The sequence below is a fragment of the Cebus imitator genome, unplaced genomic scaffold (genome assembly GCF_001604975.1).
Source record: "Cebus imitator isolate Cc_AM_T3 unplaced genomic scaffold, Cebus_imitator-1.0 Scaffold326, whole genome shotgun sequence".
NCBI classification, from domain to species: domain Eukaryota; kingdom Metazoa; phylum Chordata; class Mammalia; order Primates; family Cebidae; genus Cebus; species Cebus imitator.
In genome coordinates this window covers 33945-61823 of record NW_016107641.1, presented here as the reverse complement: position 1 = coordinate 61823, position 27879 = coordinate 33945, and the positions used below count along the sequence as shown (strand labels likewise).

At 49.7% G+C, this 27879-nt stretch overlaps 1 protein-coding gene across 1 annotated transcript in view; it reads left to right on the top strand.

The window, feature by feature from the left end:
* The first annotated feature begins 15868 nt into the window (after positions 1–15868).
* Positions 15869–27879, top strand: part of ANTXRL (ANTXR like) — a 43021-nt gene continuing 31010 nt past the window's right edge. Inside the window, exons 1-9 of the mRNA XM_017504714.2 lie at positions 15869–16122; positions 20688–20759; positions 22140–22211; positions 23900–23981; positions 24088–24121; positions 25110–25189; positions 25267–25335; positions 25656–25736; positions 25827–25887. Of these exons, the coding sequence (XP_017360203.1) occupies positions 15869–16122; positions 20688–20759; positions 22140–22211; positions 23900–23981; positions 24088–24121; positions 25110–25189; positions 25267–25335; positions 25656–25736; positions 25827–25887 (805 nt within the window). The remainder of the gene's footprint in view (positions 16123–20687; positions 20760–22139; positions 22212–23899; positions 23982–24087; positions 24122–25109; positions 25190–25266; positions 25336–25655; positions 25737–25826; positions 25888–27879) is intronic.

Here is a 27879-nt window from a genome sequence, read left to right as displayed (position 1 = left end):
GCATGTATGTGTGTCCTTCAGGCACAGTTTTCTCAAGTTTGTCAAGATCCTCTTTTATTCTCTACCTGCAAAAATCAAAAAACATGGTTGATATGGAAAGACATTAACTGTTAAAAATCAGCTCCCAAGCTCTCCAGGAGCCACTGTTCACCGTGCAGGGCCTCCTGGATGGGGAAGGGGGCCAGGTAAGAGCTCTGTCCTATTAAATCTTCAGTGGGATTTGGACCAGAGATTTCAAGACCTTCTGAGCTTATCAGAATCAGATCCACAGAATGCAGGTCTGGGGAACCTCACCAGAGCCACGCTTGGACCGTCTTTGGTGACAGTGGGAGCTTCCCGTGGATGAGTAACTGTGAGTCAGGAACTGCAATGGGGCTGACATTCCTAACCCTAACCCTAGCCCCGAACCGGGTATGGGCATCTGAGAATCAGCAACAGGCAATGGGGCTGACATTCATCACCCTACCCTAACCCTAACCCTAACCCTGACAAGAGCTCCCTAGTGTTGGGCCCTCTTGTCCTTTCACAGGTAGGCTCCATTTGGGAAAAGTCACCCTGCTAAGCCCCTAGCCCTGAACCCAGCCCCCACAGCCCCAGACCCCTGACCTCACTCAGTTTCCTCCTCTCTCTTTACCCGGCTACAGGAAGTAGTGAATCTGCTTAATTAGAGAGCCTGGCCTCCTTGACTTCCTGTGCCCCTGCAGCAAAAAGACCAAAGGCTGGAGAGGCAGCCCCGACGGCTGTGCATGCAGGAGCTGAGCACTGATCTGCAGACTATCTGGGACATGTGGTCTGTTAAAACTGCTGTTAAAGCAGATAGGTTGGGGCAGGCAGGGCTGACTCTGGCGGCAGGACTGGGACAGGCCTGGGACCGGCCTGGGACTTAGGGTCAGGCTAAACCAATGTGATGGGCTGATCCTGCGCAGCAAGGCTGGTCAGAGCATGGACCATGAAGGCTGGCTTCCCACTGTGGACAGAGTCCCTGCCAAGGCTGGAGATCTGAGAGCCGTGCCCTGCCCAGCCCAGGACGGGAGCAGGCCAGGCCCACCCATACCCAGAAGACGCCAAGCCCTGGCCTTCCTCTGGCCATGCCCAAACCCCGCTCCCCATCCTCCCCCACAGACTTGTTTTACCACCTCTCACCCACTCCAGTCTCTCCCAAACCCACAGCACAAGACACACAGATCCAAGCTCCCCACAGATCCAGATGCCACAGCCCACCCCATATTCCCTCAAAGCTGCAAGTGGGGCCCAGGCCCCCATCCAGTCCTCAGTGTCCTCACCTCTCTTCTGCGCTTCACCTCCTCTGGGCCCAGTTCAGGTCCTGCGCCTTGGAAGTGCCCTCAGCTCCCGCCACACAGGAACTCTGCAGTGCCCCCTGCTGGGCCCAGTCACCTCTCTAGGCCACATCCAGCCTCCTGAGCTTGCTCCTTCTGCCTCCCTTCAGTTTCCCAGCCTGGCCTGGAGCTGAGAACCCCACCCAGGGACTCCCCTGTCTGGGCCTGCCATCATCTCTGCACTAAAGAAAGCCCCAGGACTCCCACCACCGGCTCTGGCCCTGTCTCCCTCCCGCACTGGCCAGGGCAGGGGGAACAGGCACAGAGCAGCAGCCAGCACAGCTGGGTGTTCACAGGACACACACGCCCGCCCCGCCAGCTGCTGCACCTGGGAATCCTCACAGCCACCTCCTAGGGAAGGAGGCAGGGCAGAGGGAGGGTAGGGGAGGGTGAAGAGGGGGAGGCTGAGAACTTCTGCAGCACAGGGGCCTGCAGGGAACCTTGCAGCCATGGGTAGGAGGATGCAGGGGAGCCGGGTAAGGTCAGGGCGGGTTCTGTGAGTTGCCCTGACCGGCCTGCCCTGTGTGCTCTCAGGAGTCCTAACCAAGGTCTCAGGGAGCCCCTCAGCTTCCTGGAGTTCCCTCTGGCCCAGCTCACCGGGCCTCCCTTGGGGGCTCCAACCAACTCACCTTTCTGAGGTGAGCTCCAGAAGACGGTGTCGCTGTCCGTGGAGTAGGTGACAAAAGACATCCGTATTTTTGGGCTGAGGAGGAATCAAGTGCTGGTGAGAAGCCAGAGGCACCGGCTCAGAAGCCAGGACTGTGAGACCAATTCCCCACCTCCCACCCAACTCTTATGAATTCCCTGTTATGATTGACAGGAAGGTTGACATGGTGACTTTGTGACCTGCAGCTCTTCCCACTGTCCTGCATGTTGACAACACTAGGAGGAGGCACAGGACCTTTGGAGGGCTACAAAAGGAACCCTCCATTTCCTTTACAACGGGCCTCACAGTGTCCCTTGACACCCCCAGGCCCTGCCCTTTGTTCACTGGAAGAGTTAGCCCAGGTGACTTAGGTGAGGACATCACTGTGGGTGAGGGGGTCAAGGACTGGGAGGCCAGCGTGTTGGCAGAGAGAGGTCATTTGTGTGAAACTGAAGTCCCTCAGGGGACGGCAGATCTGGAAAGAGATGGAAACTGCAGTGTTACCAGTGTCCTTTGACTGGCTCCTGGGCAGGAGGGCTCAAATGCTGGCCTCAACTGGGGCTGTGAATGGAAGCCCTGCATGTGGGCTCTCCATGTAACCTGGGCTCCCTCCCAGCATGGCGGCTTCAAGGTGCTTGGGCTTTTACAGGTGGCCCAGAGTCCAATAGTGAGTATTTTCAGTGAGCAAGGCAGAAATTGACGAGCCTTTCATGGCAGAACCTTGGAAGTCACACAGCATCACTTCCACTGTACTTTATTGGCCCAAGCAGTCACAGCTGCCAAGAGTCAAGGGAGAGAACACAGGATTCATCTCTAGGGCAGGAGTGTGGATGAGTTCACAACCCAGTGTCAAAACTGCTGTACGACCAATGGTTTGAATGGCAGAGACCTTAGTGTGGAAAGATGTGGGCACAGACGAGTGGGATTCAAGCTGGACTCTGAAAAGTTAGACCGTGATTGTTGGAAGTACCTTAATCAGTATTATTTCTTCATTTTTGTATGTGGAAGTGACATATGATTAAAAACCTTCTTCAATAAATCTAAAATATATTCAATATATTTAACACAAAAATTACAAGTGATAGCCAGGCAGGGTGGCTCATGCCTATAATCCCAGCAATTTGGGAGGCTGAGGCCAGCTGATCACTTGAGGTCAGGATTGTGAGAGCTGCCTGGCCAACATAGTGAAATTTTGACTCTACTAAAAATACAAAAATTAGCCAGGCATGGTGGTACATATCTGTAATCCAAACTAATCGGGAGACTGAGGCAGAAAGATCCCTTGAACCTGGGAGGCAGAAGTTGCAGATCGCAAGTTTGCGCCACTGCGCTACAGCCTAAGTAAGACTCTTTCCCAAAAAATAAAAAATAAATAAAAATTACAAGTGATAGAAAGTGCCGAGTTAGTAGACTTTGGGGGGTTTTTGTCTTGCTTTGGAGTGGTGTTTAAAATAAGGGATTATTTTAAATAAGTGGTATTTTAGAATGGGTAAAATTGGTGTAATTCCTCTGAAAGCATATTAGGTTTTCTTGCCTCACATCCTTCACGACTCTTGGTATTGTCATATTTTATATTTTTGGTTTCTAATTATATTTTCATGTCTAATCCGTTTATGAAAGTATCATCTTAATTTTCAGTTTCCTAATTACTAAAGGATTGTTCATCTGTTCACATGATTTTGGGTCATTCTTGTTCCCTCCTTTGTGAAGTGCTTATGTGAAAAACAAAAAAAGTTGGGAAGCACTGTCTTGTTTTCTGATCAATTTCACCAGTGTATTGCCTATGTTAGCAAATCTTTCAAATAAGCTTTGGCTTTATTATTACTCTCTATTGTATTTTTGTTTTCTATTTATAGTTATTTCTTTAATATCCTCTACCTTTCACTTTCTTTGGATTTATTTTGCTACTCTTTTTCTAATGTTTTCATTTAGATTATTAGCTCTTTATTTTCACCCCTCATTCCTGCAAAATAAACCTAGTAGGCCACAAATTTCCCTCTAAGTCTTTCTTTCACTGACTCTCATAAGTTTTCATATGTAATATTTTATTATCAGTTGATTTTAATATTTTAATTTCAGTGTTGATTTCTATTTTGATACATTCAATTTTCAACTTCCAATTTTATGTGGTTTTAAAAAATTCTTTTTGTCATTGATTTCCAACATTACAATCAGAGAACATGGTCTGTATGATACTATTTCTTTGAATTTTACTGAAATTTGTTTAAATACATGATTTGGGGGAAAACTCTTTAGAAGACCATTAAAACCAACTTTATTAATTGTGTTGTTCAAATCCTCTAAATTTTTAGTAATATTGTGTCTACTTGACACATGTGTGTTGAAATTTCTCAAATGTGTAGTGGGTTTCACAGTTTCCCCTTGTCGTTCGTGTTTTTTGTTTTATTTTATTCGGTGGATGCAAGTTTAGAATTGTTATGGCTGACTGGAAAATGCAGCTGATTGGGAACTGATCCTCTTAACCCCTCCACACTTTCTCTGTGCCAAAGACCCCCACTTCCTTTTGGTTTCCCCAGCATCCTGGCCATATCTCTGTATCTATTCCCATCCCTTCATGTTAAACTTCTTCATGTCCTCATGTATTAGATGTGTCTTTTTGAAGTAGATAGCTAGATTTTTTTTTTTTTTTTCAGATATGGTCTCACTCTGTTGCCCAGGCTGGAGTATAGTGGTGCGATCTTGGCTCACGGTAACCTCTGCCTCCTGGGTTCAAGACATTTTCAGGCCTTAGCCTCCCGAGTAGCTGGGACTACAGGCTCACACCAACACACTCAGTTAATTTTTGTATTTTTTTTGGTAGAGGCAGCGTTTCACCAGTTCAAGGCCAGGCTGGTCTTGAACTCCTGACCTCAAGTGATCCTCCCGCCTTGGTCTCCCAAAGTGCTGGAATTACAGGCGTGATCACACCATGGCCGGCCAATTTTTTTTAAGAGTTTGAGTCTCACTCTGTTGCCCAAGCTAGAGTGCAGTGGTGCAGTCATAGCTCACTATAACCTGGAACTTCTAGGCTCAAGTGATCTTCCTGCCTCCCACAGTCTGGTAACTAGGACTATAGATGTGTGCCACCACACTCAGATAATTGGGGTGTGTGTGTGTGTGTGTGTGTGTGTGTGTGAGAGAGAGAGAGAGAGAGAGAGAGAGAGAGAGAAAGTTCTTGCTATGTTGCACAGACTGGCCTCAGGCAGTCCTCCCACATCTGCCTCCCAAAGCTATGGGATTACAGGCATGAGCCATAGTGCTGGATTGGATTTTTTTTTAAGCAGACAAATCTGACTTTAAATGGCAAGTTAAGTCCATTTACATTGTGGGGAGCATGAAACTGCACCAATCAGATCTCTGACTGTTGGGAGTAAGACTGGGGGAAGGGAGTGTTTTGGGAATCCACTCTTTACCACCACAATGGGCCACCACATTCACAGAAAGACCACAGCCCTCACAGGCTGCTTCTAGTCAGAGACTGAGGCCAGCAGGGCTATGAAGGCAGGCCCATGCTTAGGAAATCTCAGACTCCTCAGATGGCTCAAGGACCACCCCCATCTGCTTGGATAAACTTTCCCGGAATTGCTCTCCCCTCTGAAATTATTCTTTCCTCTTTTATGTTCAGAAAACTCCCCAATTGGTGATGGTCATTATTTTCAGTATCTAGCCACTCACTTTAATCGGCGTGTTCCTGTGTCTTTGCTCACTGTCATTTCTTAAATTCCACTCTTCTGAGTTGTTTCCTTCTTTCGAAATACATTCTTAGTCCTTCCACCAAACTTGTACAGGTTGTAAACTCATACTTTGCACATCCGAAAATACCTTCACTTTGTGCTCACACTTGATTTATAGTCCAGGTAGATACAGAATTCTATTTTTGAGGCACCCCGAGGACACATCACTGGTGGCCATGGCAACTGTATCATTGGTTTCACCACCAGTCCTTGCTGGGTCGTCTGTGTTTTGAGCTTGGTAACTTTCAAATTGTTTCCTTTGTCTGTGATATTCTGCATTTCAGATTTGATGCCTCATTCTCTATTCCTCGATGTTCTCTCTTCTGTAAAAAAAAAAAAAAAAAAAAAAAAATACATTTTTCTTTGGGACTGGCAGAGGCCTTCAAACCAGAGCGACTCCATTTTGAGTGAGGGCTAGGAAAATGAGGCCAGGACTTGCTGGGCTGCATTCTCAGAAAGCTGGGCATTCCTAGCCTCTAGATGTTTACAGTGAAGGGAACAAATTAATCGTGTTTACTAAACAGACCTAGACTTGGGAATGTTCAGATTTCTCGACATCTGGAGAACAAAGCCATTACTAATTTTGCTTTAAAGATAATAATATTGGTATTTGCAAAATATGGTAATTAAGAAAATTGATCCTGTATCACTAACCCTTGTAGTGTCATACCAGAGCGAGCATAGAAAGTCAACACCAAGACAAAAGTATGCCAAATTGCAGGGTCTTTATTGCCAGTGGCCACGGAGAACTCACGTCTCTCCAATCTCTCCAACCCGTGGCCCCAAAAGAAGGGTGTCAAGACCTTTTATGCCCGTAAACCACCTCGGGGGTGAGGGTGAGGGGAGGGGGTGCGGGTGAGGAGCTTCAGACATTCTGAGGGCCAGTGGACTTTGGACATTACGTAAATCACCTCCTGGGCAGAGATGAGGGTGAGGGGCTTCGGACATTCCGAGGGCCAGGGGATTTTGGACATTCCGATTATTGCTTAAGTGGTTCACAGAAGTCAAGGTAAGCGTTAGTTTACACATTGCCTGGGTAGGGTGGAAATTACAGACCTTAGTTACTTATTACAAGTCTCAGAGGCCAAGATGGCGTGGGTTTGGACTGCTTGCCTGTCACATTAGGGTTACAGAGAGCAGTTTCAACAGAAAGCCGAGTATGGTTGAGGTATGCAGCTTGGAGGGCGATTACCGTGTCACAGTAGCAGAGCACACTTCCCCATACATGCAAGCAGTGTACCTAGAATGAGCGCTTTCCTCCTCTTACTTTCAGGAACATCCCACTCTGTCTACGGAGTAGCTGTACTTTCGTGACTTTACTTTCTTAATAAACTTGCTTTTGCTTTGCACGGCAGACTTACCCTAAATTTTTTCTTGCATGAGATCCAAGCACTGTCTCTCGGGGTCTGGACCCCTTTCCTGTAACAGGGCCATCTCTATGGTTTTGATATGTGTTCTGAATCCAACCCTTCCTCAGACTTATGTTCATCCTTTAGGATCTCATCTTTGCGACAGACCCTCCAAAGCCTCGGGGAGAAGCTCAGCGCTTCCTCAAAGTATCTCCGTGCACCTGTTGAGGTTCAGTTCAGAGGTTCAGGGGAGCCCTCAGCTTCCCTGAGAGGACGTTTCCCCAGGTTCCTGGTCTATCACTCTCTCAAGAATGAGAGAGGAGACCATGGCACAGTGCATTCGTGAAATAAATACCAGACCCCAAAAGCGTTGCAGAAAAGTGATTTATTTAGGCAGAGAGAGAAAAAGGGGAAGGAGAGACAAAGAAACAGCTAATTCTCACATTGAGAGAAAGAAAAGCCACTCTCACGCTAAGTGAGAAGGGTTCCCAGAGGGAGAAAGACCAGAGAAGGGAAACTCCCCTCACACTGACTGAGAGAATCCAGAAAGATGGAATCCAGGAGAGAAAAGACAGCTTCCACACTGGATGGAAGGGGACCCCAGTGGGGAAATCTAGGAGGGGAAAGAGCTCCCACTATGTGGGAGGGGATTCCAGAGAGCTGGAAATCCGGTGTGGGGGTGTGGGTGTGTGGGTGAAGGAGCAGGGGAATTTATCCTGGGAGAAATTCCCACCTCCCCAAGTTCCTCTGGCCAATGAAAGGAGGTCCTTTAAACTTCCGCTGGGGTGATTGACTTTTATTTTCTTCCCACGCCCCCGAAATTTAAGCATAAACTGTTAAATCTCCCGGATGAAGAGAGATCAGAGGGGGGCATAGCGCTGGGAAGTTCTTACCCTTAAAACTACGCCCCCACCGGCGCGGTGGCTCACGCCTGTAATCCCAGCACTTTGCGAGGCCGAGGGGGGTGGATCACGAGGTCAAGAGATGGAGACCATCCTGGCCAACATGGTGAAACCCCGTCTCTACTAAAAATACAAAAATAGCCGGCGTGGTGGCCCGCACCTGTGGTCCCAGCTACTCGGGATTCCGAGGCGGAAGAATCGCTTAAACCCAGGAGGTGGAGGTTGCAGTGAGCGGAGATTGCTGCTGCACTCCAGCCTGGTGGCCTGGTGACAAGGGCCTCAAAAAAAAGGCCTCTGCCTCAAAAAAAAAAAAAAAAAAAAAAAAAAAAAAAAAAAAAAAAAGCAAGAAAGTACGCCCCCTTGTGGACCCAGAAAGAGAACACATTGCCTCACACCCACTCACCCCCACCAGGTCAGAACACCTATTGAGTGACTGAATGAATGAGGGAGCAGTCACTAGGGTGGTTTCCCTTTCAGTACTTGAAGAATTCTCCCTTCTCCAGAGGAAGCTGCTTTGCACCCTAGGCTCAAGCACCAAGAACTGCAATTACCTGAGCCTCTACTCCATCTACCTCACTCCCCACTGCAAGGGAAATCCCCAGGTCCTCCAAGTCCCAGCGCAATCTCCAGCCACCCACAGACACTCCGTCCAGACCGTGGCCCTTATGCCCTGGCCCCCTCCCACCCTCCAGGGGCAGTTAAGTCCCCGGATAGCTCTACTTCTGGGGTAGCCGAGCCACCTTTCTGGAGGAACGCTGCTCGGTCACAGCTGGGGCCTGGGGAGCCTAGGCGGCGGGGCACTCCCGGGAGGAGCTGGGCTACTCCGGCGCTGGGGAGGTACAGCTCCGGGTGCCTCCAGGTCGCGCGGGGAGGGAGGGCCAGGAGGCCACGGGAGTCTTCCGCGCAGAGGCAGCCGCAGGCACTGGGCCCAACGCCGCGGCCTCGCGGGACCTCGAGTGACAGATCGGACCTGGAGTGACGACAGATCGGGGAGCCTAGAGCTTGAGAGTGGCGGCAAGAGCAGGAGAAGCCTCCAAAGGACGCCCTCGCGCTGCCAGGTCAGAGCCAGCAGGAGGCGGTCTGCCGAGCTGAGCCGCAGGAGGCCAGGACTTTGAACCTGAAACATTTGAGGGAGCCTGGAAATAAGAAAAGAACAGGAAATTTCTAAAATATGTAGTTGCCAATGCCACCGATGTACAGAAATGAAGTTAATTACTCCTGAGAGAGACGTTAGACATTTTATAACAATAATTGTGGCATTTAAAATTAATGTTTTCATGTGCATTAGGTAGGAGAACCAAGATAAAAATATTTTTCGTTAATATTAAAAATTGTCTTAGATGCATACTAAGTGAAAAAATCCAGAAAAGCAAGTCAGATTCATTTATGAGGGATAAAATAGAAGAAGTATATATCAAGGCATTTTTTGCTGCTTCTTGTTAAAAAATGTAAAATTGTCAGAGGATGTAAGTTCATTTTTAATGATTTTTATGATACATGTATCTGTATATTTAAACAAAAACAATACATATATTTGTGTGTATTTGTGTGTGTGTGCATATATATATATATATATATCTTGTTAATAACCAGCTAAAGCTTGAAGTTTGCATTCTTAGAAATAATTTAACCTGATGGTATAGGTTATTATGATCGTTGAGCTAATTTAACTTTTCAGTTGATGCAGAAAAGGAAATTTGGCCATAGAGAAATCACACAGAAATGAATAGAGATTAAATATGATGAAGGTGGATTGCAGTGTGTTTAATGAAAGAATTTGCACACTTTAGATCAAAAGGTGTTGGACAGAATCATAGGTCTGCGCATGGAATTTTGATTTATGAAATTTTTCTGGAATATAGAATTAAATTCCCTTTTAAATCATCTAACCACTGACCTCCAGCACATCGGAATTCTTGGGGAAGGGGTAAAAGACATGCTTTTCAAATGATTTTAATCATCATATCTGCTTGGCTTAGCAGATTTCTGTTCAGAAATTCAGTAGGTGGCACAATCTGTAAAGATTTCATCACACCACTTTTTTTTTTAACTACAGGGGTAAGTCTTGGCCTTCAATACTTTTTATCCATAGAAGATGCTATTGTTGGAACCAGGAAAGGTCAGAAGGAGTAGCTGAAGCAAAATCATGGACTTTTTTCCTGAAGGCTGCCAGTGAAATTGGGACCACCCTCTCAGGCTCCACCTTTGTTCTCTGGTTGTATCAGGAAGAGAGCTGCCGTTCCTTATGCTCTTGCTACCTGGCATGCACAGAGCCCTGCTGAGTCCTGTCCGCCAGCCCCTGAAGTGAACATCACCGTTCTTGCTTTACTTATGAAGAGACGGAGGCCCAGAGTGCTTGTCCTGGGTCAGGCAGGTAGTGAGTGGCAGGGCTGACTGGAACACAAGTTGTGCCCTGGAGCCTGAGTGACCAGGGCTAATTCGGTCCCGTTATGTGACTCCCATGTTGCTGCAGCCTTGGTACATATTATGTCTGAAATATCACTCCGCACAGCACCAGCCATTGCTCATTGGCATTGTTTGGCAATAGGCAATGAACACTGCTGTTGCTCCCTGTTCTACGTCCTGGCCATCTTCAGCATGTCCATGGCAGGCTCTCAATCCACACAGCAGGGCCCCTTGAAGCACTGAATGTGCCCTCTGCACAGTCTCAGGCATCTGAGTGGGTGATGGGATCACATCCACTCCATGAGGGTCCACGTGGCCAAATTATGTTGTCCTAGGGCCGCCCTCCCTGCTGCCATGGGGAGTGGCCGTGTCCTCGGTCTCCTGCACTTGGCTTTGCTGGAATGCAGCAGGCGTTGCTGCTAGAGGGGTCCAGGCATAACCGGCCACAGAGCCTGTAAGGGCTGGCCAGGAAGTGCTCATCACCCCAGCACCACCAGCGAGCCTCTGGGAAAGCCTGGATCACCTTCAGTGTTGAATTTCCTCAGTGTGCCAGAGCCAGGGGGATGCCTGGAGACAGGTGTACCCCCTTTCTTAGGAAACCCTAGGACCTCACAATCCAAATGCAGAAAAGGCCTGTAGATGATTGTCCCTGGAATATTCCAAAAGGATCTGGGGAGCTTCTTCAGAGACTAGGGACACCAGAGGATTGGAAGACGAGGTATTTTCTGCTCTTGTGTGTTTTAGCTGAAGAGAAAGGCAGATGCAGCAAAGCACTGCGTGGGGGGTGGGGAGTACATGGTGTCTCTGAATAAGATCTGGTGCCTGACCTGCAGCTCAGAACAGCTGGAGGCTGGCCAGTTGGCTTGGGGCAGGAAGCGCCTTCAGACAATTCAGGAAAAAGCGGTCATCCAGCTGTTTGCCAATAGTTCTTTGCTCTGTAGGTAGAGTGGGAAGGAGAACAATGCCCAGGCTGCTTGTTCATTCATTAACCACTGTAGGGCGCTGGTCCCTGAGAGCTCAGGAGTAACGGGAAGGCTGCCATGGGGTGGACTCTGTCCCTTTGCACTCAGTGTGATAAGAACTGATCCCTCTTACGTTTACTGAGCCAGGCTCCTTGGCATTTTCTCTGTATCAATCCTTCTAATCTTTCCAACAACCCAGTGAAGAGAGCACCAAGGTGACCTTCTTTACAGGTGAGAAAGTAGAGGCATGGAGAGGATCCAAATTTACCCAAGGTCACAGGTTAGATACAGAAGAGCTGGATTGGAGTCCCGGTTACCCAGGACAACCTGGTTAAGGTATAGACAGACAGGCAATGTGGGAGAATGTGGCCAGGGGTTCCCAGATGAGGGAATGATCAGTGTGCAGTCAGGGCCCAAGGGATGGGTGATAAACCAAGAATCACAAGCTTTTAACATAGTGGGGTTGGTGAGGCTTCATCTCCCAGGATGCAACACCTGCTGAGTTGGGTAATAGGGGACCCTGACTAGTGTCCCAGGTCTGTTGGAAGCCTTGGGGAGATCTGTCCTGTGTTGGTGGGGAAGGCTGGACATGGTAAAATCCCCCATAGACTTGGGGAGCTCAGTTTCAGAAAGTTTCAAAGATCATCACTTGATTTCCTGTGGTCTGCGGGCTCTGAAAGCAGTAGGGGAGTCCTGGAATTAAATCTGGTTATTTTTAGGAAAGACGTGGGGTGGTAACAAGAGATGTCTGTGTGGTTCAGAGGGATGTCTTGCTGAGGTCAGAGGAATGAGAGCCAAGAAGAGCCCTCCCCAGGACACTCACAATGACAGAGTGATGAGGACCACTAAAGAGTATCAGGGGGCGAGAGCCCGGGCATGCACTGAGCCTACTGAGGAGAGCTGACGATCACAAAGCATCTTTTCATATCATGTTCAGAGCAAGGAGAACAAGGGCTGCAAGGATCCATCGCCGTCTAGGGCAGCTGGTGTCTGTGAAGGGGAGGAAGGCGCATCTCCACTGTGCCCACAGCGGTCTGAATGGAGGAGGATCTGCAGGTGCAAAGGGTGCAGGCGGGTCCCTGGAGGAAAGCAGGAACCAGCAGTGCTGGGCTGCTGTGTGTGTGCTCAGGGTCCTGACCCATAGAATGCCCTGGCCAGGGCATGGTGTGACCTGGAGTGAGATCTCCCATCTGAGGTGCTGTCTGAGAGGCATTGGGGATGAAGCCTGGAGGTGGATGAGACTCAAATCTGGTGTTTACACTGGGAAAGATCCTAGAATAAGAGGAAGGCTGTGAGTCTGTAGGCAAGGGACAGACGGGCACTGTATGTGTGAGTGTGTGTGAGTGTGTGTGTGTGAGTGTGTCTGTCTCTCTGTATGACCTCATGGAAGCTCAGCAATGGACCTTCAAGCAGACCAGTTATTCCTGGAGAAAGGGGGAGAACTGGTTTCCTCCAATTAGTCATAGACAGGTAGGTCTGGGAAGGGCTGGAGAGACAACTTAGCCTGAGCCCATTTTACAGATGGAAACCTGAGGCTCAGAGAGGTTGAGTGCTTTGCTCAGGGTCACTGAGAGCGGTGACGTTTCTGCATCTGCCTCTTTGGGAGACAGTGGCTGAAATTCATCTCTGTTGTCAGACACCCCCTCTGAGGAATACACTTGGAAAGGGCATCAGGAGTGGCACAGAGCCTGCTGCAGCACGTGGTTTGCATCCTTTCCATGCGACAAAGGACCTGGACTTCCAGGAGTCACAAGGGGTGGTGTGCAGGGCAGGGTAGCAATGTTCCACAGAATCTGGTCCAAAGCTGGAGTATCATTAAAGATCACAATATACCACAATACCAGGTTCAATTATTTCTAAGGAGGCAAAGCTTTAAGCTTTAGCTGGTAATTAACATCTTCAAAAACAAGCAAGGATTTGATATATGTATACCAGATGCACACGCACACACACACACACACACACACACAGCAGACATATATATATCTTATGTTTGTGTGTGTGTTTGAACATTCAGAAATATCATTAAAATATCACTAAAAATGAAATCATGTCGCTATGACAAGATTAAATTTTTAACAAGCAAAAAATTGCCAAGGTATACAATGTTTCCATTTTGTCCCTCAAAATGAATCAGACTTGCTTTTCTAAATTTTTTCACTTAGTATGCATCTAAAACAATCTTTTATAATAACATTAACTATTTCCACCTTGGTCCTCTACCTAATGTATAGAAAAACATTAACTTCAAATGCCACAATTACTTTTATTAAATGTCTAATGTCTCCCTCAAGAGTAGTTAGGGAATTTTGTTTCTGCACATCAGTGCCATTGGCAACTACATATTTTAGAAATTTACTGTGAATTTCTTATTTGCCAGTCAGCCTCACCCAAATGTTGCAAGTGCAAAGTCTTGGCCTCCCACTGTCTTCCCACAACCCAGGTCTGTATCCTGTCCCCATCTCCCCTGCACCTGGCATTGCACAGGAGGCATGGGTGGCAATGTCCCCTAAAAGCTTCTGCAAGGCTTAGCTTCCTGCTGTGCTGTGTGTCCTTCTATGAGTAAAGGCAAAATGTCAAGAAAAGGATTCAATTGTCTTGTATCTAAAACCAGGTATTTTCTTTCAGGTAATCCTGCCAATTCAGAGGTTTATAATTCCATCATCTATGTATTCTTTTCCCAGGAAAGGCACTGAACGGGTTGCATGTGCAGATCTTTGGATATAATACGTTGGGGAAAGGATCTAGGCCGATGATGCCAGCGCCTAGCCCAAGCCCCGGATGAGAATAATGGGGCACTACAAGATGAACAGAGAGAGGGTTGGAGTTAAGGGAGGGGGGATGCAAAGAATTATGGCCAAGAAGTCACCTTAGGAGAAAAAACATAAGAAGAATTCTTGCTTGCAAAAGTAAACCACAAGGAGATGACTAACCAGCAGGTAAAAATATTACAGCATGCTAATACCAAGTGTCAAGAGGAATATAAAGCAAGATAAACTCAAATATGCTTTTGAAGGAAATATACCAGGCTTCATTCATTCTGAAATGCCCCTTATTTAAGATACTCCATTAAATACAATTCCAAAACAAAAAACATCAAAAAACAAACAAAAATCCACCAACCCAATAGTTTTTACCATTTGTATGTTACACATGTTGAAAGATATATTTTTGACTTTTTAGAGAAGGATTTTTAATGGTACATCACTCTTGTGCATACAAAATAAAATAAAATTGGTTACAATGTTTCTAATAGTCACAGTCTGACTTTTCTGAGTCCTGTTTGAAGCTCACTAATTGGTGCCCATATTTTTCCACACTCTGTAACCTCTCTGCCATTCAAAGCATTGGTCATACAGCAGTTGTGACACTGTAGACGCTCCTCTCCTAGAGAAAGGTCCCGTGTTTCCTCCCATTGATTTGGCAGCTGTGACTGCTTGAACTAATAGAATCCAGTGGAAGTGACACTGTGACTTCCAAGGTGATGTCATCAAAGGCTCTACAATTTCTGCCTTGCTCACTGAAAATATTCACTATGGAGCTCTGAACCACCTGTAAAAGCCCAAGCACCCTGAAGCTGCCATGCTGGGAGGGAGCCCCAGGTCACACGGGGAGCCCACGTGCAGGGCCTCCATTCACAGTCCAGCTGAGCCCAGCTTTTGAGCCCTCCTGCCCTGAAGCCACACTTGTGAGTGGAGCAGCCTCCAGGTAATTCAAGTCATGTTGGGCTGCTTAAGCCTTCCCATCGGGGGGCCCCAGACATGTGGAGCCCTCCCCACTCCGCTCTGAATGCCTGATCCTCAGAACCTGTCAGCATGATAAAATGGGCCTTGTTCTGCATCTCTAAGTGTGGGGTGGTCTGGTGTACAGCAGTAGAGAACCGAAATATCCCTAATTCACAAGGACACTGGTAACACTGCAGTTTCCATCTCCTTTCAGATCTGCCATCCCCTGGGGGACTTCAGCATCACACAAATGATCTCTCTCTGCCAACACTCTGCCCTCCCGGTCCTTGACCTCATCACCCACGGTGATGTCCTCACCTAAGTCACCTGGGCTAACTCTTCTAGTGAACAAATGGCAGGGTCTGGGGGTTTTAAGGGACACTGTGAGGGCTGTGGTAAGGGAAATGGAGGGTTCCTTTTGTAGCCCCTCCAAAGGTCCTGTGCCTCCTCCTGGTGTTGTCAACATGCAGGACACTGGGAAGAGCTGCAGGTCACAAAGTCACCATGTCAACCTTCCTGTCAATCATAACAGAGAATTCTGTCCCCAGGGTGGGGGAAGGGCCAGGCAGGTAGCTGAAGGCAGGTCTGCCAGAGCCTAGTCCCTGCGATCTTAGTCCCTGCGATCTGGGGAGGTACCTGGCGGAGGGCTGCAGTGCGCACTGGTGACAGGGCAGGAGAAGGGGTTGTGGTCCCTAGGCACGAGGGGCGGCGGCAGAGAAGGTGGCCACAGGTGGCCTGAGCTGAGCCTATCTGGGCCCCTCACACAGGGACCCAAGAGTGAGGTGGGGTTACAGAGATGGCCAGATAATGGGGAGCCACAGCCCCCAGGGACCCTGCTTCCTGCTCTTCCTGCTGCTGCTGCTGCTTCCTCTGCCAGCTTTTAGAGCAGGAAGGCTTCAGTACCATGGACCTGGCTGGAGAATCTTCCACCGCCTGGCCCTGGGCTCCAGGAGGGCCCATCACCGCAGCGGCCTCGGCGGCGGGCCGCACTGGCGCCAGGGGCAAGAGGGAAAGGGTCACAAATGCACGGGTTCATTTGACCTCTACTTCATCTTGGACAAGTGAGTGTCCCTTCCAGCTCTGGTCCTGGGTTGCCCTGAAGAGCCACCACCTCTTTTTCACTAGGGACAGGACACCACCCAGGGAGATGCAAGGTCCTGTCAGAGAAGCAGGGCCAACACTTTGGTCAGACCAGACCTAGGCCTCCTATTTACTGAAGCAGAAAGAATCCCCTGGCTGTCTTTTCCCTGGCACTTTGTCTCTTCAATGGTGAAAAAAGCCACCAAAGCTCTAGATGATTCCCTGTCCCTCCATCAGCTCAGTCAGCATCCTCATCCTCAGGCCCCTGCAACAGCTGATTGCTTGGACCTGCCTGTCAGCAGTTCTAGGAGGCTCACTGTGGATATTTGGGGGTTTTGTGTTGTTATGCTTGTTTGTTTTTTCACACAAATAACTTCTATTTTACTGGGCCCCAGAGAGATTGCTTTGTTGCCTGTGTTGGGTATTCTAATGTCACTGCTTAGAGAAGGCCTTTGGATGGCTGCTTCTAAGTGCTTCTTCTGCAACTTGGAGAGCCACACGGCAGTTCTTGCGCTTTCAGTAACAGTTTGGTCTGTTTCAGGGTGGCCTTGGGGAAGCTGGGCTGTGCATTAGGCGCCTTCTGGCTCACCGAAGGAAATGGGCAAATGTTCAGCTTTGGAGAGATTGCCTTGGTTCCGTTTTCCGCTCCTCCTGCTGGGTGGGAATACACTCTGCTATTCACTAGCAGCAGCGGTGCAATTTTCAGGAGAACGTGGGAGCACTTTCTGGTCTCCAAAGTCCTTCCCCTGCACTCCCGGCACCCTCACCACAATCCTGGGCTGTGAGTAGTGCAGGTATTTTTCTATCTGGTTCCTGAACAAGCGTGGCCCTGGAGGATGGGGAAGCACCCAGAGACAGCTGGTGTGGCAGGACTCAGCTTCCTGTGTGCACTCTTTCCAGCATCGCAGGTTGAGGTCCCTCTGATTTTTGTCATTCCCCTGGATACTAATGCTTAGGGGGGTGTGCACCCCAGCCCACCAATTCCTATGGTTTTTGGCTGCTTGGCTGCTCCTGGGGAAGGAGAAACTCAGTTCTGGAGACAGGAAGACTCCACTCACTAGCCACAGAGTCGTGGGCAAGTTGCTTCGTCTTTCTGTGCCTTCATGTCCCCATCTGTAAAAAGGGTATCTTCATTTTCACCTTGCCAAGTGTGATGAGGATGAAGAGAGGTTTGCAGGTCAGAAGTGGTGACAGAGGAGGGGAATGAAGGGACCTGCCAGGCAAGGCAGAATCACAGGCTGGAAACTCACAGGAAGTGCAGAGGCCCTGATGCAATCCCAGACAATCGGATAAGGGGAAATGCAGAGGGAGTGCCTAGAGTGGAAGTAAAGAGAACAAACAAAAGCAACTTTAGTGAGCCTACCTAACAAGGCTGGGGGTAAAGGATATTGCCCCATTGTAAGGAGAGACAATGAGGCAGCCCAGAGCCAGAGAATGACCCACCGCAGCCTCCAGATAGACATCCATGGCACTGAATTGAAACTCTGAGCTGTGTGATTCCAAAGCCCATCCAAAGACCATGCAGCTGGGCAAGACCCTGAGCATCTTGTGGTAGTCCTCCAGGCAGAAACAATGGCTACAGTCTGCAAGGAGGCTCTTTGATCATTCATGTCCCGCTTATTCATGAGACTTATTATTCATTTGTTCATTCTTTGGATAGAATTAGAAGAAAATGAGTCAGCCTCCCATGTGCTCCCATTCTTGGCCAGGTGAACTTTGAGGGCTCTAAGAGGCAGTGACCCCTGGTATTTTTTTTAGTAATTTTTTAATCGTGGGAAATAGTACTTTTTAAAAAGTACTATATATGTATATATATAGATATATATGTGTGTGTGTGTGTGTGTGTGTGTGTGTACATATATTTGAGATGGAGTCTCTCTCTGTCACCAGGCTAGAGTACAGTGGCAAAATCTCGGCTCACTGTAACCTCCACCTCCCAGGTTCAAGTAATTCTCTTGCCTCAGCCTCCCATGTAGCTGGGATTACAGGCACATGCCACCACACCCAGCTAATTTTTGTACTTTTAGTAGGGACGGGGTTTCACCATGTTAGCCAGGATGGTCTCGATCTTTTGACCTCATGATCCGCCTGCCTCAGCCAAAGTACTGGGATTACAGGCATGAGCCACTGCGCCCAGCAAAAATTTACCATTTTTAAGTGTTCAATTCAGGAGCATTAAGTATATTCACAGTGTTGTGCAACCACCACCATCCATCTCCAGAAACGTTTCATCGTGTGTACTGAACACAACATCATTGTGTTTCATCATTCTAGCTATTCTCAGCCGGAAGCAGTAGCTCACTCTTGTAATCCCAGCAATTTGGGAGCCAAGGCAAGAGGGCTGATTGAGTCTAGGCGTTCAAGATCAGCCTTGGAAATATGCAAAATCTTGTCTATACACAACATATGAAAATTAGCCAGCCATAGCGATGTGCGCCTCCACTCCCAGCTACTCAGCCTGGGCTGAGGCTGGAGGATCGGTTGAGCCTGAGAGGTTGAAACTGCAGTGTGTCAAGATCACACCACTGCACTCCAGCCTGGATGACAGATTGAGATCCTGTCTCAAACCACCCCACCCCCACAAAAGCCCAAAAAAACCTCTATTCTCGTTAAACAATAACTCCCCATTCCTCCCTTCCCCAAGCCCTAGTTATCTTTAGTGTATTTTCTCTACCTATATGTTTGCCTATTGTAGGTACCTCATGTAAGTGGAGTCATAGAATAGAATCACACAAACATATAACATTTGGCCTTTTCTGTCCAGCCTTTTTCACTTAGCATAATGTTTTCAAGGTTCATCCACGTTGTATCATCCATCAGAATTTCATCCTTTTGTGGCTGAATAATACTTCTCTGTATGGACATGTACCACATTTTGTTTATCTTTTTATCTGTTGATGGACACTTGGGTTGCTTCCGCCATTTAGCTATTATTAATAATGTTATGCTGCTATGAACAGTGGTGTACACGTATCTCTTCGAGTCCCTGCTCTCACTTGTTTTTGGTATATACCTGGCAGTGGAATTGGTGGATCCTATGGTGATCCTATGTTTAGCTTTCTGAGGAAATGCCAAGGTGTTTCCCATAGTGGCATTTTGCATTCTAACAAACAAAGGTCCAACATTTATTAGTTTCTGGTTTTTAGTAATAGCCACCCCAATGGGTATGAAGTTGTATCCCCTTTGGGCTTTCACTGGTGTTTTCCTAGTGACTAATGATGTTGATCATCTTTTCATGTGCCTACTGGCCATTTGCATATCTTATTTGAAGAAATCTGCATTCAAATCCTTTGCCCATTTTTTATGTGTTGCATTTTTTTGTCGTTTCTTTTTCGTCATTGTTGCAGGAGTTCTTTGTCTGTTCTGGATATTAATCCCTTATGAGGTATATGAGTTGTAAATATTTTCTCCCATTCTGCAGGTGATCTTTTCACTTCCTTGGCAGGGTCCTTGGATGCACGAAAGGTTTTAATCTGGATACGGTCTCAACTTTTCTATTTTTAATTTTGTTGCCTGTGTTTTTGATGCCATATCCAAACAAAAATCCACAAATCTAGTGGCATAAAGGTTATGCTTCCTGCTAAGAGTTTAAGAGTTTTAGCCTTTACATTTAGGTCTTCGACTCATTTTGAGTTAATTTCTGTAGTGGTGGATGGAAGGATCCAACTTCATTCTTTTGCACATGAACACCCGTTTTTTGAAAGTTCTTTGCACACTGGTTGGAAATCATTTGACCACAGACATGAAGGGTTATTTATAAGCTCTCTGTTCTTTTCATTGCTCTACATGTCAGTCCTTAAGTCAGTGCCATAATAGTTTGATTACTGCTACTTTGTAACGAATTCTGAATTCAGGAAGTGTGTGTGTATCCTCAAACTTGCTCTTCTTTTTTAAGATTTTTTTGTTTTATGACTATTGAAATTCCATTTGAAATTTATTGTGAATTTTTTTATTTCTGTAAAAAGCGCTGTAGATATTTTGATACAGATTACATTATCCTAACAATATTATTATTGTGTCTTCTGATTCATAAGCATGCAGTATCTTTCCATTTATTGTGTCTTTAAATTCTTTCAGCAATGTTTTATAGTTTTCAGTATACATTTCTTTCGCTTCCTTGTTTAAATTTATTCCTAAGTATTTTGTTCTGTTTGATGCTATCATAAATGAAACTGTTTTTGTTGATTTTCCTTATTTGGATTGTTCATTAGGGGTTTTTCCAACCAATACATCCACCTGAATTTCTTCTCTACACAGTGCCCCACCTAACCTGATCAGCCACCTGGATGGCCAACAAAAGCCCCACATCCCAGGAAGCTCCTCAGTCCCAGGCAGATGGGGCTGGGTCGTCACCTTATGGTGGCCACTCAACTGGTGAAACTCATGACCTCGGATGATCCAGTGGTCACTGGGTGTGTACCCCAGCCTCAGTGGTGCTGGGGTCAGGAGAACTTGTTAAGAGCCTACTGGGAGACTGGGGAGGGTAGACACCTGCCTACGTGACAGATGCACTCATCTCCCTGACCCACATCTCCCTTTGTTTTAGGTCTGGCAGCGTGAACAACAACTGGGTTGACCTTTATTTGTGGGTGGAGGAAACAGTGAAGAGGTTCCAAAGGTATGGATCTCTGCATGGCAGCCTCCCCTGAGCTGCAGGGAGCTTTTCCTCTGGCAGGCAGAGGGTACATGCCATCAGATGGGGTAGGTGTGGGAGTCCCTTGGTGGGGGACACAGAGTAGAGGGTGGCATTCTGAAGCAGGAATGAGGCCAGCACTCACTGGATCCATCAGGTCTTGGCATTCTGGGCTGGCTCCTGCCTATGAACCTGGGCATATTTTAGGGAAGGCTGTTTGCCCTTGGGGACATCACAGACTGGGAAGGGGCATTAGGCAGGTAAACCAGTGACTCAGTCCTGGAACCCCAAATTACACAATGCTGAGGGTTCAAGTAGGAGACAAAGAACTCACATGGAAGGTTAAAGGAAACCAAAGTCAAGGGTGGTTTCCAGGGAGGTGGGTCTTTGAACTGGGTCTTGCAGGATGGGAAAGACAGGGGACCTGCAGTGGAGTGAGTGGTCTGGCTTGGCTGGGAATGGGGTTAGCTCAGGGAGGGCTAGGAGAGGACTGGGCAGGTCAGCTTGAGGCCAAAGCCACAGAGGCTCATTTTGCCAGAACAAGTAGCTGGGATTTCCTGCTGTGAGCCATAGAGAGCCAGAGAAACCTCTTGAGCAGGGGAGTGACATGATCAAGATGGCACTTAAGGAAGAAAAGTCTGATGACTGCAAGTAAAATGAATGGGCAACAAGGGCAGGAGCCATGGGACACTCCGCTGGGGACGTATGGCAGCACTGTCGCTGAGGGCCAGTGAGGGTCAGCCGGCAGGAAGGAGGGTCAGGGAGAGGAAAGGGGGGCTGGGTGCATGGCAGCTGATAGGGAGAGTCGCTCTTCTGAGATGGAGGAGGGATGAGAGAGAGGACGAGGAGGAGGGAACAGGGTGAGGAGGCAAAGAATTTTCTAGTAGAAGGGAGGCCAGCTGGGAGGGCTGTGTGTATGTCTCCCTGCCTGTTCATTGTAGGGTATGTGTATGTGTGTGTTTGTGTGTGCATGTGCCTGGTGTGGGTACGTGTGAGTGTGTGCATGTGTGGGTGCATGTGTGTGGTGTGTGTACCTGTGTGTGTGTGTTGTGCATGTGATTGTATGTGTGCATAAGTATGTATGTGCATGTGTGTGTGTGCCTCTGTGTGTGCATGTGTCCATGTGCAAGTGTCTTTGGGGTGTTGGGAGTGTGGGATGCAGTGAGTCGCCATCCTGACTCTCTCTTCTGTGGGGCCCTTGTTTCCACAGGCCTCAGAGTGCTCCACTACATTTATCTCACCCTCTTGTGTCCAGCAAGAGGCCCCAAAGCGGAAGAGTTGGGTGGGAGGTGGGGAATTGGTCTCACAGTCCTGGCTCCTGAGCCGGTGCCTCTGGCTTCTCACCAGCACTTGATTCCTCCTCAGCCCAAAAATACGGATGTCTTTTGTCACCTACTCCACAGACGGAGACACTGTCTTGGCACTCACCTCAGAAAGGTGAGTTGGTTGGAGCCCCCAAGGGAGGCCCGGTGAGCTGGGCCAGAGGGAACTCCAGGAAGCTGAGGGGCTCCCTGAGACCTTGGTTAGGACTCCTGAGAGCACACAGGGCAGGCCGGTCAGGGCAACTCACAGAACCCGCCCTGACCTTACCCGGCTCCCCTGCATCCTCCTACCCGTGGCTGCAAGGTTCTCTGCAGGCCCCTGTGCTGCAGAAGTTCTCAGCCTCCCCCTCTTCACCCTCCCCTACCCTCCCTCTGCCCTGCCTCCTTCCCTGGGAGGTGGCTGTGAGGATTCCCAGGTGCAGCAGCTGGCGGGGCGGGCGTGTGTGTCCTGTGAACACTCAGCTGTGCTGGCTGCTGCTCTGTGCCTGTTCCCCCTGCCCTGGCCAGTGCGGGAGGGAGACAGGGCCAGAGCCGGTGGTGGGAGTCCTGGGGCTTTCTTTAGTGCAGAGATGATGGCAGGCCCAGACAGGGGAGTCCCTGGGTGGGGTTCTAAGCTCCAGGCCAGGCTGGAAACTGGAGGGAGGCAGGAGGAGCAAGCTCAGGAGGCTGGATGTGGCCTAGAGAGGTGCCCGGGCCCGGCAGGGGGCACTGCAGAGTTCCTGTGTGGCGGGAGCTGAGGGCACTTCCAAGGCGCAGGACCTGAACTGGGCCCAGAGGAGGTGAAGCGCAGAAGAGAGGTGAGGACACTGAGGACTGGATGGGGGCCTGGGCCCCACTTGCAGCTTTGAGGGAATATGGGGTGGGCTGTGGCATCTGGATCTGTGGGGAGTTTGGATCTGTGTGTCTTGTGCTGTGGGTTTGGGAGAGACTGGAGTGGGTGAGAGGTGGTAAAACAAGTCTGTGGGGGAGGATGGGGAGCGGGGTTTGGGCATGGCCAGAGGAAGGCCAGGGCTTGGCGTCTTCTGGGTATGGGTGGGCCTGGCCTGCTCCCGTCCTGGGCTGGGCAGGGCACGGCTCTCAGATCTCCAGCCTTGGCAGGGACTCTGTCCACAGTGGGAAGCCAGCCTTCATGGTCCATGCTCTGACCAGCCTTGCTGCGCAGGATCAGCCCATCACATTGGTTTAGCCTGACCCTAAGTCCCAGGCCGGTCCCAGGCCTGTCCCAGTCCTGCCGCCAGAGTCAGCCCTGCCTGCCCCAACCTATCTGCTTTAACAGCAGTTTTAACAGACCACATGTCCCAGTTAGTCTGCAGATCAGTGCTCAGCTCCTGCATGCACAGCCATCGGGGCTGCCTCTCCAGCCTTTGGTCTTTTTGCTGCAGGGGCACAGGAAGTCAAGGAGGCCAGGCACTCTAATTAAGCAGATTCGCTACTTCCTGTAGCCGGGTAAAGAGAGAGGAGGAAACTGAGTGAGGTCAGGGGTTTGGGGCTGTGGGGGCCCATTACAGTTCCTGACTCACAGTTGCTCATCCACAGGAGCCTCCACTGTCACCAGAGATGGTCCAAGCATGGCCCTGGTGAGGTTCCCCAGAGTTGCATTCTGTGGATCTGGGATGAGCTCAGCAGGCCTTGAAATCTCTGGTCAAAATCCCGTTGAGAAGTGAGCAGGACAGAGCCCTTACCTGGCCCCCTCCCCCATCCAGGAGGGCCTGCATAGTGAACAGTGGCTCCTAGAGAGCTTGGGAGCTGATGTATAACAGTCAATGTCTTTCCAGGTCAACCAAAATTTTTCATTTTTTTCAGCAAGAGAATAAAGGAGGGTCTTCAGAGGCTTGAGAAAATTGTTCCTTATGGAGACACATTTATGCAGGCAGGATTTAGAAAGGTATAGACTCCTTAAGCTCCAAGAATCAATATTAGTTTACAAGGTCTTAGTGCATCAGTGAGATCTTCTCACTGTCCAGGCTCAATACTTCTTCATTTTCTTGCAGGTAATTCGGCAGATGGAAATGAACAACTACGGAAGTAAGCACCTGCCATCCCCATGGTGGTCCCGTAGGGGAAACAGAGCTGGGCATGGGGTTCAGAGAGCTCTGTGTGCAGATTTCGCAAGGCCACGCCTGCCCTTCCTCGTGCAGCAAGTTGCTCATCTGCTCTGAGCTCCAGGTCCCCCCTGGTGCAATGAGCGTAGTAAACCCCTACCCCATGTGGTTCTGAGAGCTGCGTAGGATTCTGTGTGTGCAGTCCTGCTGCTCGTAACCCTGAGGTGCTTGCCCACCTGCTGGGCTGTGTGTGAGGGAAAAGAGCCAAGGCGTTTGCCCCCTTGCACACACCTTAGTCCTCCTCCTCCCTTCCTCATCTCCCCTCCAAGTGTCCTGCATCTGCTGCCCGTATCTCAGATGGTGCAGAAAGCTTTCCACACCCCTAATCTTCCTCCCCACTGTGGGGCTGCAGCTTTTGCCAGGAAAAGGCAGGGTTGGTGAGGAAAGGCATTGAAGTGGCTTGGGGTCCCCTGCCCACATGCCACTGACCTGGAGTCCTGAACTCCTGGGCCCAGTGAAGCTGGCACGGTTGCCTGCAGGCTCTGTTCTCAGCAGGACCCGCCCCCAGGAGCCTCCCTGAACCTGTGGGTTACAGGAGGGCCCCGTGGCTCCTCCCCCTGCCCGCGGAACAGGCCTTTGCTTGTGGAGTCCTGGCTGGAGCTGTCCTCAGGCAGAGGCGGTGCAGGCTGCCAGTGGGTGAGGGTTCAGGCAGCCTGGTGGGAAAGACCCCGCCCCTCTCAGTCCCTTCTCTGTAAAATGGGTGCTGGACTGAGACCTCCTTCACTCTAGGGGTCTCTGGGTGGCAGGTGCTTGGGTCTTCGCAGCCTCTCCCCTGGAGGACGAGGTGGGGGCACCAGGTCATGCCCTGGAATGGGCAGTATTGTGGGCCCCGCCACCTGCAGGGGTTACGGATCTTCTGGAGGTCACTTCTGGGGTCTTTACTGAGCAGGCCACTGTTTGTCTCTTTGCAGACAACAAAGCTACCAGCATGATTATTGCTATGACTGATGGAGAACTCGTGACATTTGCATATCGGGACACTCTCATAGAAGTGAGTCCAGTTCATAGATACCAGCATTTTGATCCACGTATTTTGATGACTATTACTCAATGCCTTCTTTCCCTTAGGCTGAAAAGGCTCGGAAACTGGGTGCCAACATCTACACCGTGGGTGTGGCTGATTATAGTCTGGACCAGGTAATTCCAAACAGGAATTCCAAACAGCAGAAGGGGCCACTTTTGAGCCTAGTGGGGAAAGGCATCCATGGTGGCTTTCCCAGGGCCATCCCAAGGACGGTTGTCTAAGCTGCCCCAAGTGAGTTGGGCCAACTCATGGCCACTGCAGATGTGATTGACACACTCCGAGGGTGGGCTGCTGACTGGAGAAGGCTGTGATATTCAGAGCCTGACATTCTGCTGTCTGCAAAGTATGGGAGCAAGACACTGTCCCCTGGGCTGGGGGCCTGCTGCATCCTCACCTGCTGGCCGGGAGTCCAGGCCACTTCCCCTCTCTGTAGATAACAGCAATTGCAGACAGCCCTGACAACGTGTTTGCGGTCGATAATGGCTTCAAGGCCCTGAAAGACACCATTGATTCCGTGAGTTGGGTGGATGTGAGGGGCTGGGGGCCCGGTTCCTGTGGCCAGGGGCTCATTCCCCTGCCCCGCCCCACCCCTCCTGTGTTCCAGCTCACGTCAAAGGTCTGTATTGACGTGACATCGGTGGAGCCTCCCACTGCATGTGTAGGAGGTGAGAGCTACAGAGGCCCTGCTGTAGCCAAAGAGCAGTGTGCACGAGTGCATGCGTATATGGAGGGTGTGCATTTGTTTGGTATGTGTGGGGAAGGATGTGTGTGGGGACTGCGTAAGTGTGGTATGTGTGTGTGCTGTGCATGTCTCTGATGTGTGTGGTTTGTGTGTATGCAGTTTGCGTGGGTGCAGGATGTGTGGTATGTGTGGGAAGGTGTGCTGTGGGAGGCTGCATGTGTGTGAAGTCTGTGGGAGAGTGTAGTATGTGGTCTGTGTGGTGTGGAAATGTGTGTGTGATCTGTGTGTCGGGTGTGGATATGTGCTGTGAGTGTGGTGTGTGTGGAGTATGCATGAGTACTACAATTGTATGTGTTGTTTTGTGGGGTATATGTTCTGTGGGAGCTGAGGAGCTGTGTAATATGTGTGTGGGGGTGTGAGTGTATATACGGGGCATATATGCATATGTGTGTGTGTGTGTGTGTGTGTGTGTGGTGTATGTGCAGAGTGTGTGGCATGAGTGAGAGTCTTGTGGGAGTGTGTGGGAAGGCTGCCTGGTGTGTGGGAAGGGTGTCTGGTGTGTGGGTATGTGTTGTCGTGTGTGTGTGTGTGTGTGTGTGTGTGTGTGTGTGTTGTGTGGGAAGTTGGGAATGTGTTGCTGATGTGAGTGGTGTGTGTATGGGATATGTGGTGTGTCTTTGGTATTTTTGTTGTATGTGTGTTTGCTATCTATGTGTGTGTGCGGTGTGTGGGTGTGCATGCTTTGGGTGTGTGTGCTTTGGGTGTGATGTGTGTGGTATGGGGTGGGTTGTGTGTTTGTGGTGCAGTGTGCATGGGTGGGTGGGTGTGGACATGGGGCCCCCGTGGGTGTGTACGTGAGTGTCTATTGCTGTGGGGGAATGTGTGGGGGTGATGGTGTGAGCACCTGTGTACCATCCGTGTATTGTTATCTCACAACAGTAAGTTTAGCTGTAAAGTCAGAAAAGCCATGTGTGAGAAGCTCTCAGGGAAACACCAGCAAATAGCATGGAGCAGCAGCGAATCCGCCCACAGGCCAGGAAGGCCAGGCGGGTGCAGGAGCTGAAATATCTGTGCAATTTACCACATCAACAAAACGGGGAACAGGAACCAGGCGATGTTCTCAGGGGATGACAAACAAGAAGTGCGGGCATCAACATCCCACAGCACCCTGGGAGCAGGAAACCTCCATAGCCCAACAAAGGCGTCTATACAAACACCCCTGGCTCCCTCAGTCTCACAGGATAAATCACAGCACCCATCTCTGCTGTCCAGGATGTGGCGAGGATGCCCTCCTGCCAGCCAGGGTCCCTGCATGGGTGGTGACAGCCCTGTGTAGGCCTCTGTGATGCCTCTGTCTGTCCTGAGCTCTGTCTGTGCACGCTGGGGCTCTGCATGACCGGCATCTGCACAACTGTGGCTGCTGGAGAGGAGGGGAGCCCTGGGCATCCTCCCTCCATGGGGACAGCACAAAGCCCTTAGCAAAACCACCAGACCCTCCAGCAGTTGGACTCTTGCCTCCCGGTTCCTCACTGCAGGGCTCCCTGGCAGTGGGCTGTGGGGACAGGCACATGGTCCATGTCTGAGTGCTGCTCCCCATGGGCACATGGCCAGGAGCAAATTGTGCAATGCCAGCCAGCTCCAGAGGTGCCTCCCATGCTCAGAAAGGATGCTGCCAGACCTGTCATGAGCCCCAAGGCACTGGGCTGTGCGGGACTGGCACAGGACTGGGAGCTGGTAGGTCCCAGGAACAGGAGCTGCACTGACACTTCATGATAGGTCCTGGGCTCTGGTCCCCACCCCGCCTCTCCCCCATGCAGTGCTGAGGGTGGGGGTGGAGGGGAGAGCTCCTCTTCCCCTCAGGGAATCTTTCTGCTGCTCCTGATGTAAAGCCACCCAGCCATGCAGCCAGCATGACAGCTGTGCTCCTCTGATGATGTCTCCGGACATGCACAGGCTGTGGCATCTGAGCAGCCCT